The 16,086-nt window shown below is 32.3% G+C and overlaps 1 protein-coding gene across 2 annotated transcripts in view; it reads left to right on the top strand.

The window, feature by feature from the left end:
• LOC114336447 (protein Son) overlaps positions 1–16,086 on the top strand; it is a 91,546-nt gene that overhangs the window by 59,746 nt on the left and 15,714 nt on the right. The window contains exon 7 of one of the 2 annotated variants that reach the window (XM_050646659.1): positions 9,492–9,558. The exons of the other annotated variant lie outside the window; for it this stretch is intronic. Coding sequence (XP_050502616.1) covers positions 9,492–9,558 — 67 coding nt within the window. The remainder of the gene's footprint in view (positions 1–9,491; positions 9,559–16,086) is intronic. 2 annotated transcript variants of the gene reach the window in all.

Below are 16,086 nucleotides of genomic sequence, written 5' to 3'. Positions count from 1 at the left end.
CCATGTATTTTGTTTTTTAACAGTTTATATTTAGGCCACTCTGTTCCCACTGTGTCAATGGCATTTAAAAGGTGTTGTAATCCTTTCATATCATCACTTAAAATAATTGTATCGTCTGCATATCTGATTGTATTTATCAGAATGGCAGCTAATCTGGAAAGCTCAACGTAGGTGGCGCTCGTGTAGTTGGAGGTCACGTCAACTTACGTCAACACTTCAAATCAATATACTTCCAAGTAAATATTGCATATTTGTTTCGCTGTGTGAATTAAACTCGAGAAAATAAAAAATCCCTCAATGTTGTGCTATGCATTTGTGCTTATCGAGAATATCAGGACACAGGTTTCTCAAAGATATTCTGAAGAGAAAAAAATGGATTGTAGCAATAAGAAGGGATAAATATGTGCCGACTATAAATAGTTTAGGCGCCAAAGGGGTCACCGTGTCATATTCAATTCTGATGGACAAACTCAACGGTTTCTTATGGATTTTTGGCTGCTGATTACGAATTTCGAGGGGGGATTTCGATCCGAGTGGTCAAACAATTGTTATAAACAATTTAATTGTTTATAAATTGTTTATAAGGCTCTGACTCATAAACTAAAAGAGATAAAAAAAATGTTTCAAATAAAATTTGTTCCTTAATAAAAAACGAAGAAAAAACCGTTCACTAAACTTAAATCTAACAATTAGAACTCAAGATATTGTAAAATTAGTGCACAATGCAAATTGCAAAATAAGTATTTTTCGAAGCTTTATCGATCGTAACTCGCCTTCTACGCATGCAAATAAGTCTTAGAAGGTGTCGTTTTAAAGCTTAATTAACAGGCTTCCAAACAAAGTTTGTTAAGTTACTTGATCTTCATTTGTTTTAAAGTTATACCCGTTTGAAGTTACAATTTTCTTAAAAATATTGTACATTCATTTGTTTATAAGAGTTTCAAGCAAATTTGAGCTATAAACATTTACACTTTAATGAACAATAATGATAGAAAAACTCAAAAGGAACAATTTGAGGTTATGAAAATGTTCATAAGTTTATTTTTGGCCAAGATGTCGATATTTTAATGGTGCGCGCTATGAGGCGCAAGATCGGCTCACTGCGTAAAGGTTCACGCGCTAACTTCTCGATGCAAATTATAATTTCTATGTATACATACGTTATCTTCATTTTTCATTTTTGAAGATCCTGATAAAATTTTATCATATAATTCTTATAATTAAATCATCATACTGTACCTCGTATCACCTTTCATTATATTTATATTGTCTTCTATTTTTTGCACTAAATGAGAAAAAACATTAAAAACTAATATTTCAGAAGTATAACTAAAAAGTTAGTTGATATTATTTATTAATACTATTTTTACAAACATTTTTTTCATGCATCTGCAAATCTGAATAGAGATATACAGGGAATATCAGCTTTTTTACATCTGCATAAGTTCTTAGCGAAATTTTAACAGTTACATGGTGGTACAAGTCTGTTCTTGTAGGCAGTAAAACTAAAACTTTTTGAGGCTTTAGAGTCTAATTATCTATATGATATCCATATAAAGTGGATCTAGTTCTTTTCCAGCATCATCAAGGCCCGTCAATTGTGTGTATGCCGCCACCTCATAAATGCTCGTTTTATATGCAATGATGATGCTGCAAAAGAACTCGATCCATTTTTATATGGATATCACATATTGGCTCATTTTTATGCGTAGAAGCCGAGTTACGATCGATAAAGCGTCGAAGAATACATACTTACTTGACTGTGAGCCAATCTTGCGCTTCATAGCGCGCCATTAAAATATCGACATCTTAGCCAAAAATAAACTTACGAACATTTTGGTAAGCTCAAATTGTTCCTTTTGAGTTGTTTTATCATTATTGTTAATTAAAGTATAAATGTTTATGCCTCAAGTTTGCTTGAAAGCTTTATAAACAAATTAATGTACAATTTTTTTAAGAAAATTATAATTTCAAACGGGTATAACTTTAAAACAAATGAAGATCAAATAATTTAACAAAATTTGTTTGGAAGCCTCTTAATTGATCTTTAAAAGGACACCTTATAAGGCTCATTTGCATGCGTAGAAGCCGAGTTACGATCGGCAAAGCTTCGAAAAATACTTATTTTGCAATTTGCATTGTGCACTAATTTTACAATATCTTCAGTTCTAATTGTCGGATTTAAGTTTAGTAAACGGTTATTTCCTCATTTTTTATTAGAGAACACATTATATTTGAAACATTTTTTTTTATTTTTTTAGTTTATGGGCCAGAGCCTTATAAACAATTTATAAACAATTAAATTGTTTATAACAATTTTTTGACCGCTCGGATCGAAATCCCCCCTCGAAATTCGTAATCAGCAGCTCAAAATCCATAAGAAACCGTTGAGTTTGTCCATCAGAATTGAAAATGACACGGTGACCTCTATTTGGCGCCTAGACTAAAACGCACGTATCTGCAATAAACATTTTGTTGAAACAGATTACGTATTGCCCCTAGATTCGACTGTAAAAAATAGAATGCTTCACTATAAAATTCAGATTAAAATTTATTATAAACGCACGGATTAAGATATGCAATTTTATATAGACATTCACACTGTTGCCACATCTACAATCGCTTTTTATGGAGTGAACATATAAAAAAATTTATATTTGTGAAATATGTGAAATACTAATTTTAAATAATTCTCAAGTTCTCAATATTTTTTAGGGACTAAAACATAACCTGACCAAACCTAACCTAGCGTCATCGAAAATAATATAAAAAAGTTAACTGAATTTTAGTGACATATTATCAGTAGTAATTGCACAAGAGCTCTGAAATTATTGAATTTTTCCCGAGTGACACTTTGACAGTTTTAATTTCACGAGCCGAAGGCGAGTGAAATTATGTCAAAATGTCACGAGAGCAAAAATTCTATATTAATTTCAGAGGTCGAGTGCAATTTGTTGCGATTATTTCATGAATAAAACTGTTCAAAACCAAAATTTTATTGTAATTTATCTAACAATAAAACACTGAAAACGTTTGTTTTCTATACTTCCACAAAATTTATTATAACTAAGTGACTACAGCTGTTTCGGCGGAGTGCCTTTCTCAAGTGATATAGTTTACAATGTGTTTGCCTTTTTAAGTCTTCAACTGAAGAGGTTGAGGAGTGGGGAGCTGTTTGTCTCGAGTTGGTCATTCAGAATTATATCTGTATTTTTCAGTTTATTAATTTCCATAGATTCTAAAAAAGATAGCTTAAGGCCTTTATTTTGAATATGTAGAATTTGAAACTCTTCATTGAAAGAATGATTATGATCTAGAAGGTGAAGTGCGTATGTAGAAGTGTCTGTTTTTCTATTGTTGAATGCCCTTTTGTGTTCTGCTATCCGTTTGTCAAAAGTTCTGCCAGTTTGACCGATGTACGTTTTCGGACAGTCACCACAAGTTAGTTTGTACACACCACTCTGTAGTTGCTTTCTCCTTCGGCTTTTATTGTTCTTAATATATTTGCTTAAGTTGTTGTTAGTTCTGAAAGCTGGTGTTATTCCTTTCTTTTTTATGTATCTGGCTATCTTTGTTGTTATCTTGCCAGTATATGTGAGAGAGCAGAAGGTACTGGGTTCTTTCTGTGGTGGTGGATACACTAATTTCAGGGCTTTCTTATGGAGTTTTTGGTTTAAAATTTTGTTAACTGTTTGTTCGTTATAGCCGTTGTTTACTGCTATTTGTTTAATGATGTTTAGTTCTATCTCGAAGCAAATAGCAATAAAACAAATTAAAACAAATAGCAGTAAACAACGGCTATAACGAACAAACAGTTAACAAAATTTTAAACCAAAAACTCCATAAGAAAGCCCTGAAATTAGTGTATCCACCACCACAGAAAGAACCCAGTACCTTCTGCTCTCTCACATATACTGGCAAGATAACAACAAAGATAGCCAGATACATAAAAAAGAAAGGAATAACACCAGCTTTCAGAACTAACAACAACTTAAGCAAATATATTAAGAACAATAAAAGCCGAAGGAGAAAGCAACTACAGAGTGGTGTGTACAAACTAACTTGTGGTGACTGTCCGAAAACGTACATCGGTCAAACTGGCAGAACTTTTGACAAACGGATAGCAGAACACAAAAGGGCATTCAACAATAGAAAAACAGACACTTCTACATACGCACTTCACCTTCTAGATCATAATCATTCTTTCAATGAAGAGTTTCAAATTCTACATATTCAAAATAAAGGCCTTAAGCTATCTTTTTTAGAATCTATGGAAATTAATAAACTGAAAAATACAGATATAATTCTGAATGACCAACTCGAGACAAACAGCTCCCCACTCCTCAACCTCTTCAGTTGAAGACTTAAAAAGGCAAACACATTGTAAACTATATCACTTGAGAAAGGCACTCCGCCGAAACAGCTGTAGTCACTTAGTTATAATAAATTTTGTGGAAGTATAGAAAACAAACGTTTTCAGTGTTTTATTGTTAGATAAAATGAACTTCCATCAAGTAACGGTCGAATCCATCAATTATTGTAATTTATTTATGTAAGTACCATTAAACACACAGTTTTTATAAATATTTGACGATTGAAAGTCATCACTTTTATAATTTTTAAAACATTAATTGTCATTAATATCACTGAATGTATTTTTTCGTAGCAACGAAGGGCATCTGACGTAATATACTTAACGACGGGAGATTATCAAAAATTATCGATTTAATTCAGATTTCTGTAGCTTTCTATTGGTCAGAATCTCCTATGAATGAAATAATCTTTAAAATATGCTTTAAAATGACTAAAATAAATCCTGATTAAACCTAACCTAATCGAAAATAATATAAACAAGTTAATAACTGAAAATTAAAGTGACCTAGTAGGTACCATTCAAATATTCTTTAGTGACTAAAACATAACCTGATCAAACCTAACCCTAAATTTTTCTAATTTCATCTTAAATTTAAGGTCGCTTTTCACGTAGACAAACACCTAAATAATTGTACTTAATTAAATTAACACATTATATATTTCCATAAGGAATTATAATTTTTTTAAATAAGACAACATTGCACAATCGACTGCGCTCAACCCACACTTAAACCAAATTTACACCAAATGCGCAACTGTCATGGCGGCCATATTTTGAAAATATCACATTTTTAAATGAGATAAACACAAAAATTAATGCTGAGCGCACTTAATTGTGAATTTTAAATTGATAAAAAAGTAAGGCAGATCGCACATATATTATTCACAGTTGTCAGACTCGTGAGGGGAGCGAGTCAATACTAAATAAATACCCTCTTCTGAGCTATAGAAATAAAACATTGAGACGATGATTAATATAGTTTATCATTCGATAAGGGCTTCCTTTTTCCAGTAACTCTCGCATTCCTTCTCAATTCGTTTTTCAACGCACAAACAGTCTCCAAGATCCATATATTTCGGCCATAATTTATTATTTATTAAATCGTAATAAAAAACACCATATACAATCTTCAAGAATAGTCAAAACGTTGACCTCCAACTACACGAGCGCCGCCAAGCGGGAGAAACGGCGTACATAGGTGCCATTCCATTAACTTTCACACCCCATTCCAAATTATGCAGCGCTTCCTTAAATATTCTATCTGAATATAAATTGAATAACAGTGGGGACAGTATACAACCCTGTCTGACACTTCTTTGTATTTTGCATATTTCTGTTGATTTTTCATTTATGCAAGCTGTCGCTGTTTGACGCCAGTATAATTTTTCTATTTTTCTATGAGCTAGCTCCTTTGCTTGTAAGCATCCAAAAATCGTAGCAAAAAATATTTCCGATGTTCAATTACTCAGTTTGAATACCTCGGTCATATTATGAGACATGATAAATATCTGCATCATGATAAGTATACTGCAACTAATAGTACAAGGTAAAATAGAGAGCAAACGCGGATCCGGAAGAAGACACTCATGGCTTCAAAACTTACGCCAATAGTTTGGACTAACATCGATCGAGCTATTCAGAAACACCGCAAACAAAATTAAAATTACCACGGTGATAGCCAACTTCCGCAACGGACAAGGCACATGAAAAAGAATACAACTCAACTGCAGTCTCACATTTACTGATCATTTATTAAAAACTTAAAATATTTAAGAAACTTCGTTATTTTTGCTAAAAAAAGTAATTGGCCTTTAGTTAAACTCGTCTTAAACAAATTTTCAGGTCATTTGGATTTCTCATAGAATTGCCTTGTTTCTATGACCAATTCATTTAGGCACAGACCATTTCTCAACGTAGAGGTGGAATCTGTGCCTTTTATCTTGCTGAACTTTGCCAATAATAATGTACTATTTTTATACAGATACAACTATTTATAAAAGGTGAGTAGGTAGAGATGTGGCGCGCAAAAATAACAAAAAATAAACTAAAATTTATTAGTTTATGTTATTGTTTGAGCGTTATAGCCCGTTAGGCCGGTTTTCCGAAATATTAACATATATCAGAATTTTCTTGTGTTGATCCCTTAATTTAGTCCAGATAAATAAGGTTTTTGTCGGGACACTTGAGCAGCCAGGTTTCAAATGGATTTTTTGGGTACTATACACCTAATACATTATAAATACAAAAATACCCGTCACAGTTCGGACGAGAAACTTAGTTATTAACAAATAAGGGTCAAAAATGGCAGTTTTTTGTTTAAATCGCTACAGGTAATTAAATATCTTATTTATAATATTCTTCTTTTTGTAGATGAGCCAAGGTTTAAAATGGCACTTTTTGAATTTTGGTCCGATCCTTTTTTGTTTCGGAAAGTGCAAAATAAGACTAAAATTTCAAAAATAAAAAATGTGCTATAACTTTTGCGAAATGGCCTTAAGACTTTCATATTGCACGAAAAGTTGAGTCAAACATTCCATATAATGCACAAAAAATTTTAAGACGATTCGTCAATTAGTTTAAATTTTATTCAATTTGTTTATCGCAAAGAGCTTTTTTTTCGCAATGTTATTGTTCAGAAAATAATAATGACATAGCAATTTTGTGGAAACCACATGCAAGAATAATAGTTATATTTTTAAAGTATTGGAAAAAATCATTAAAAAGTCGTTTTTATCACTCCGAAAAAACTTTAGAGTAAAATATAGTCATTTTTGACTTCTAAACAATTTGAATAACTTTGTTAATATTGACTATAGAGTAAATCTACTTTAGGATTTCAAAAGCTGGTATTTTTATACGAATTTTCGGAAAAAACTTTTTGCCTAGGTAAATTAGGTTCAAAGCTAGCCACTTTTATTATTTAATTCGCAGTTACTTCTATATAGGTACATCAAATTCTCCTGTAACAGTGTTAGTTACCATACTACTCCGAAACGGCTTGGCGGATTTTTATAAAATTTTACACGTTTATCCAGTAGGACGTTGAAGAGGTTTTAATCTATTTTTTATACCCATAAGTTTTTTGGACAAGATGATCTACCTTAATTTTATATGATGTAGAATTAAAAAATACATACAACCCTTAATTTTCACTCGTCTATCACCAACCCCTATTTGTTAATAGCCATCTATATATTTACATCTATAAAATTCTCCTGTCACAGTGTCAGTTTCCATACTCCTCCGAGACCGCTTGACCGATTTTTATGAAATTATATATGTATATTCGGTAGGTCTTAGAATCGGTCGTAATCTATTTTTCATATCCCTGAGTGATAAGGGGAGCTCCCCCTAACATTTTGTAATGTTAGGTGGGGTTGTGTGTACATAACGTACTAACGTGTGTGTGTACTAACGAGTACATACAAATTAAAAAAATTATGATCAAAATCCATCAACAAGTTCCAGCGATATTATTCGCAGCATATGTTTGCAGAATCAGTTTCATTTTTTGAGTGCACGTATTTTAGTAATTCCCCTCCACCGACCACGAATTAATTCCGTTCGGGCGCCATTTTTAAAGCTTTATTAACCACTCTGTTGAGGTTCAAAGTTTACTCAAACTTTTACACATAACCTATATATCTTCAACTTCAAAATGGCTCTAGTTAGGTTGCTTAATTGTTATAAACAAAGTAGCCGTCAATTAAATAAAAAAAGTGGCTAACTTGGACCGTAATTAACCTAGGCGAAAAGTTTTTCTTTGAAAATTCATATAAAAATACCAGTTTTTCAAATTCCATTGTAGTTTTAGCCTACAGTCAATATTAACAAAGTTATTCAAATTGTTTATAAGCCAAAAATGACTCTATTTTAGTAAAATGTTTTCTGAGTGATAAAAATGAGTTTTTATTGATTTTTTAAATGCGTTGAAAATATGACGATTCTTCTTTCATCTTGTTTTCACAGAATTGCTGTATCATTATTATTTTCTGAACAATAACATTGCGAAAAAAAGCTCTTTGGAAAAAACAAATTGAATAAAATTTAAACTAATTGACGCATCGTCTTAAAAATTTTTGTGCATTGTATGGACTGTTTGACTCAACTTTTCATGCAATATGAAAGTCCTAAATTCATTTTCGCAAAAGTTATAGCAAATTTTTTATTTTCGAAATTTTAGTTTTATTTTGCAATATCCGAAGCAACAAATAATCGGACCAAAATTCAAAAAACGCTATTTTAAACCTTGGCTCATCTACTAAAAGAAAAATATTATAAATAAGACATTTAATTGCCCTATTTTTACCTGTAGCAATTTAAACGAAAAAACTCTCATTTTTGACCCTTATTTGTTAATAACTAAAATGTATTAGGTATATAGTACCCAAAAAACCCATTTGCAACCTGGCTGCTCAAGTGTCCCGAACATGGTATATTTTTGCCTTATTTCCCTGGTGTAATTGTTGATCTTGAGTAACTATATTGTACTTTAAGCATAGTATCATTTTTATCTCATTCTAGCTACATATTTCAAAAAGTAGGTCAATTAACTAAAACAACTTTTTAATAATAACTTAAATATTATTTTTATTTGTTATTACACAAATACTGTTTGTTTTTTCGCGCACAGCTCCCCACTCACCCTGGATTAATCAACCATTTCTGAAGAAGTTCTAATAAACATATAAGAACAAAATTACACGATGAACATGTTGATTTGTAAAGGTATTTCGGTACCATACCGTTCATCTTTAATTGGGTTCATTTTGAGCTAGATCTGACTATTTTGCGCATGGTTATGTTAAGTGATATAGACGTAGAGGTTAAATTGGTCTATTCGCAACTGTATTATTAAGTATTGAACAAACACATAAAGGTGGAATGTAGGCTTAATACTGTTTTTATCAAATGTCAAAAAAAATTTGACAGCTCTGCGTTTCCAACATTTTTTTAATGTAGGACAACACATATTTTCCAACAATGTGCATTTAATTGTCTAATAGTATTAAGTAATTATATATAGGCAAACTTCAGCAAAATGACTTTCATAGCTTAGAAATATCTATTTTCCATTTCTAATCTATGAATTTTGCCACCTGAGAATTTGTTTCAGGCCGTTTGTTATGTTATCGTAAAGGTACTTCTACTGGAATCTGCGAGACGACCATATTTGCTGTATGGTAAGTTAGAGAGAGCAACGACAGACACTGGTTGATTATTGTCATTTATTTTTTAATCTACATCGAAACTTTTTAAAAACGATTTACATTTGGATTTGTGGACGAACTGGAAAAAATAGATTGACTTGTTAAAATTTTTTTCACAACAGATAAAGACTACCGCAATATTAGAGGTAATCCGAACTTTGAATTTTCGATCGTATGAAACAAGATATATTATTCCAAATCTTGAAATAAATGGGGTAGATAGACGTGATATAGAGATTATGCGCAACACCTACTGCAATCATAGGGGATGTGTACGCATCGAGGGTGAAAACAATAACTATGTTAACATAAAGAGAAGAGTATGTCAAGAGTGCCTTTTCTCTTCACTCCTCTTCTATGTTTACGTGCGATACATCGTAAAGTTATTGCTTAAAGAAAGTCAACGGACACACGATGATGTCAAATGTTACTGTAGTACTGGCAAAATCCAAAGGGCATCTGCAGATACTGGTATATTTCTTGTCAAAAACAAGTACCAGATTAGAACTGGCGATAAACCACACAAAAACTAAAATTTTTGTCTTCGGCCGACGTGAACAGTTGAACAGGTGAAAATCACTCGAAATTATACATCCATGTAAAGGCACGTATCCATTACGTTGGTACTCCGTGTGTCTGCTCCACATAGTGGATATGTTGGTGCTCCTGGAGCAGCGCTCACCCTCGGCGATCCATTCGGTGGCGGTTTATATGTAGAGGAGCGCATGCCGTATCCATTGGAGCAGTTACACGGAGCACCAACATAATGGACCCGTGCCTTAAGATTCCGAACACTGAAATGTTTTGTTTGATCTCTTCTCTTCTGCGTATCCGAAAAATGGAATTTGAAACAGGAAGATATATTATAATGATACATGCATTTGAAATGTATCTTTAAAGATGAATGTTATGAAAGCTGGACTAGTAGAACGACCAATGCAGAGGTCTTAAGAAGAAGGAACACTCCTCAGCTACTGGTAAACACAATTAAAACAAGAAAAGCTGTCAATATATGATACAATACATAATAGGGTCATTCCATATCAACTCAACACACCTAATTTCCACCCCCTCTTCAGATTTGGTTATAATTTGGAATACTCGAAGTGGCTAATAAGGGAAACAAAAATACAAAATTTTAAATGTTTATCTCAAGCCGTTTCCGAAATATGGTTATGTAAAGTTTTCCAAAAAAATCCAAAACACCGCGACCATACTTTATTGGAATGGTTGTAGAAGCTGTCCTAATTGAGCTGAAATGCTGGGAGAGGTGTCTTTTGTAGCATTTTTAAAGCTCCTTACAGTGATATATACAGCATCATGTTATGATAAACAAGTTTTTCTCAAACAAAAACAATATATTTTGATAAGGTTTTTTTCCAAAAAGTACAGAATTCAAAATTTTCATAATATTCCTACAAATACATAGTGCTCTTGTTAATAACATATAAAAATTTTATCATGGATGGTGATGGGTTCAACATAAAAAAAAATAAATTTTACACATACAGTATGGTGCAAATGAAAGGAATAAATTCGTAATGTCGCAAGCTGGCGACTTTAAGGAAAAATCCCGAAATAGATCGATTTGTATTTTTAAATTGTAATTTTTTGGCATATATATGATACTATTGACGTCATCCATCTGGTCGTGATGACGTAATCGATGATTTTTTTAAATGAGACTATAGGTCGTGTGTTAGCTCATTTGAAAGTTTATTTAATTCTCTGTTCAGTAATATAAACAATAACATAAATATTTATACAGGGTGGCAAAAAAGTTTTTTTTTATTAAATTAATTGACAAAAAAGAAGAATGTATGTAATTTATCTGTTTCTGGCAACAGTAAAATCTATTTTAAATTAAATAAATTACATACCATCTTCTTTTTGTCAATTAATTTAATTTAAAAAAATTTTTTTTGCTACTCATTTAGTCTCATTTAAAAAATCATCGATTACTTCATCACGTCCAGATGGATGACGTCACTAGTATGATATATATGCCAAAAAATTACAATTTACAAATAAATATCGACCTGTTTCGGGATTTTTTCGTAAAGTCGCCAGCTTGCGACATTACGAATGTATTCCTTTCATTTGCAACCATACTGTATGTGTAAAATTTATTTTTTTATGTTGAATCCATCACCATCCCATGATAATTATATGTTATGATTTTTATATGTTATTAACAACAATATTATATATTTGTAGGAATATTATGAAAATTTTAAATTATGTACTTTTTGGAAAAAAACTTAATCAAAATATATTTTTTTTGTTTGAGAAAAATTTGTTTATCATAACATCATGCTGTAAAGAGCTTTAAAAATGCTGCAATATGACACCTCTCCCAGCATTATAGCTTAATTAGAACAGCTTCTACAACCATTCCAATAAAGTATCGTCGCGATGTTTTGGATTTTTTTGCAAAATTTTACATAACCACATTTCGGAAACGGCTTGAGATAAAAATGTAAAATTTTGTATTTGTCTTCACCTAATCATCCACTATGAGTACTCTAAATTTTAACAAAATCTAAATAGGTCAGGAAAAAAATTAATTCAAAGTGTGTTGATTTGACCTGGAATAGCTCAATACAAATAGATACTACTTATACTTTTACAAAACATAGACGGGAACGAAGCGTGGATCAGAAAAATAATTGGGGGCTAAGTAATGTGAGGGACTAGATAAATACTAACATCTCATATCTATAGCCCAAAACTAGAGGCGAATTTGCTATTATGGCAAACCTCAACAGATATGCCCCTAAGATTATGGTTCAGAAAGTGGTTGGAGGATGGGATATTATATTCCATTCAATTTGATACACTAGGAATATTGTAATAATCAAGTCTTCAATAAACGAACTGTAAAATTATTTAAAAACTGTTAAAAAGCAATAACAGACAACGCGGAATTTAATTGAGAAGATACGCAAACAAAATGAAATATTTTTCGAAAGAACTTTTTCCATGAATTTATAATTGATTAACCATAAGGTTACGTATGTTCTAACCAATGTCAGCTGTAGCAGCATACATATTTTTTATGTACCTACATAATAGGAATAATAGTAACAAGCAGGCGCGGATACAGGAGGGGGGTCAAGAGGTCCATGGACCGCCCATCCATGTATTAGACATCCACGGACTATTTCCGTGAGCTGAATCCTTTTGATACCGTAGATATCTGGGTTGAGTCAATTTTATGCCTAAATCTTGATAATATAATATTTGTGGTAAGTCTCCCCCCCCCCCCTATTATGAATTTCTAGATCCGCGCCTGGTAACCAGTATTAATAATTAAAAAGTTTCGATGTATATCTTACAGGGTGAGTACTGTTAACATAATTTTTTATATTTACAGCTTTTAGGATAAGATGCATAACAGTTAATTAATTTTGTAATGATACAATTAGAAGACAATAGGTCTTATTAGGAAATGCGTAAATAAGACGTTATAGTAAATGCCTATATGGTCACGGCCATGTTAATTCATATTTGTGTTAATTTAAACATTTTTTGAAATTTTTTATTGCTTGATCTATATAGGCTTAAGTGATTTTATATTCACCGTTAGCTTGTATCGTCTTAATCTACATAAGTGTATAACGTTTTTTGAAATTTTTTCTTGCTTGATCTATATAGGCTTAAGTGATTTTATATTCACCGTTAGCTTGTATCGTCTTGATCTATATAGGTGTTTATTATAATCTATTGATTGGAACAATGAACCGAGAAGACTTAGGTAATATCCACAGACTGCGGGTCTGAAAAATAATTAACAATACTGTTGAATATTGTATTTATATGATAGAGCCCTAAACACCTACTTCAACGAAAACCCTACAAACACAAAAATATGAAAGTCGTTAAGTTTTTCAACCTAATAAAAATATTTGTAAAATAAAATATTCTTAAAACATTTTTAATTGAAAAACTTATTGGTCAATTTCCCTGGTGACACCTCCAAGGCTTCTACAAGATGCAAGCCAGATAGATGCTGCAGTGAAGACAAAAGGGAAGGAATTCTACACTATGCAATTCACAACCCCCGTCTGCAGCTTGGTAAAGTTCCAACGGAAAATGGACCTAGGTACTCTATAGGAGTAATACAAATATAAAATAAAAATGTATACCATTTTTATTCAGTTGCAATGCGAAGCCAAAACTGTCTTAATTTTTACTTAGGTTAGAGAGCGCAACCAGCACTCTTATCGACGATTTCACCTCTTGTTAGAGGCTCTTCAGAGAATGCATAGGCTGCTATCTCTACTAAAAATATGAATAAATAATTATTTTGTTGTAAAACGAAACAAGAGCCGTCTTATTTTTGGTTAGTTCAGAGAGCGCCAAAAGCACCCTGGCCGGTTTCAATCCTTATTAGAATATCCTCAGAGAGTGCATATTTGTTTCTCCCTGAACAACCAAACTTCGGGCGGCCAGCATCGATTCACAACGATATAACCTGATGGTGTGGATATCGTAACGACATCTGCTAAATACAAGTGTACCTTTTACTTTTAATAACATAAAAAAATGATTATCCGTCATTTATAAGCAAGGAATTTCACAAGATTGAAGAAAGGAAACAACATAATACCAAAACCAATCCATAAGTGCTCACAAGAAGGGATCTGAAGATGACCACAATACGGTACATAAAGAGGTTATCAGAAAAATTAAAGATGATAGGAAATAAATACAATATTACAACAAAATTCACAATAAATAACACTGAGATCTATCCTGTCCAAAACCAAACCAAACAACACACAGGCGAGATCAAAGAACTGAATACTTGAAAGTACTAACAATACTTAAAAGTACTTTCAGTACTAACATAAAAACGTAGAATGCGATTCGCCAACGTGAGCCATCGATAATGACTCAACTTTTCATGGCTTCGGTTTAATAAATCGACAGAACATTCCACTGTTGATATTGCGACACAAATTTGAAACAAATATTTCTGATCGGCATAAGTCAATTAAATCTACTTTTGGTAACTCACAGTCAATAATGTCATAGTTTACAACCGGCATATTTTCGCTCTGCACTATTTGATTTCCTATGGTTCCTGCAAAAGCTCTTGGACCTTGAGTTTGACCGTCAAGCTTTTGGAAAAGATGCCTTAAAGGCAATTCATTAGCGTGAAGCTGACAGATAAATATTTGTAAAGGGCGGGGGGAAACAATTTTTATGTGGGGGAAACCTCAAGCTAACTGTTAGGATAAATGAATATGAATCATACATCAAAAACAGAGACTTTGACAGATCCCAGATATGCAAACATGTCTGAGACAATGACCAGAGGATACAATGGACAAATGCATCAATACTCATGAAAGAAATAGACAGTAAAAAGAGAAAAATCGAAGAAGCAGACCTCATATGACTTAATAAAGAAAAATGTATTGCAAACCCATCAACAGAATATAGTTGATTGAGGCTAATACTGTCAAATTGACTGCCAAAAAGCGCCAACTGATAAACATGTACAGGTTAACATAATTTATCAATTTATAATATTTTTGGAACAAATAGTTGGGAGATATCAATGTGGTTTCTGCAGGGAGAAGTCCACAATAGATCAGATCTTCGTCTTGAGGTAAATCTTTTAAAATACTAGTGAATTTAATATAGACACACATCATCTCTTCATTGATTTTGAGAGTGCCTATGATAGTATCCATCGAGAATTTCTGATCCACGCCCTGAAAGAGTTTAATATTCCAACTCAACTCATTGATAAAAAGAAACACTTAAAGTACAAAGCAAAATTCGACTTCAAAACGCACTAACAGATACAATCCATGTTAGAACGGGCCTACGACAGGAAGATGCCCTATCCTGTATTCTATTCAACATCACATTAGAAAAAATAATTAGAGAGTCAAAAGTCAATACCAGAGGAACAATAATAACAAAAAGTGTACAAATTGGCATTTGCAGATGATGTTGATATCATAGCTAGAAGCAAAAGAGAAATGATAGAAGCATTTAATGCGATAGAAAGAGCGGCACAAAACAGTGGGCTAAATATTAATGAAATAAAAACCAAATACATGAAGGCCAGCAAATCGACAGGTCAAAGAAACCTACAGAATCTGACAATAGGAGACTATAACATCGAAAGCGTAAAATTTTTTACATATCTAGGTTCACTAGTTACCGCAGATAACAATGTCAGCGAAGAAGTTAAGAGAAGAATACATATTGCTAATAAAACATATAATGGACTAATTAAACATCTAAGATCTAACATCACGAGAAAAACCAAATGAAAAATATACAAAACCCTGATAAAACCGGTCCTTATATATGGATCAGAGACATGGACACTGTCGAAAAGCGATGAGAACTTATTAGGTACGTTTGAACGAAAAATCCTCAGACACATATATAAGGGGGTGAAAGAAAATGACGTATGGCGCAGAAGATATAATTTTGAACTATACGCAGCATACAACGAACCCGACGTCATAACAT

This window comes from Diabrotica virgifera, chromosome 1, assembly GCF_917563875.1.
Source record: "Diabrotica virgifera virgifera chromosome 1, PGI_DIABVI_V3a".
Classification (NCBI taxonomy): Eukaryota; Metazoa; Arthropoda; class Insecta; order Coleoptera; family Chrysomelidae; genus Diabrotica; species Diabrotica virgifera.
Note: the sequence above shows the minus strand (reverse complement) of the source record. Positions and strands in the feature narration are given on the sequence as shown.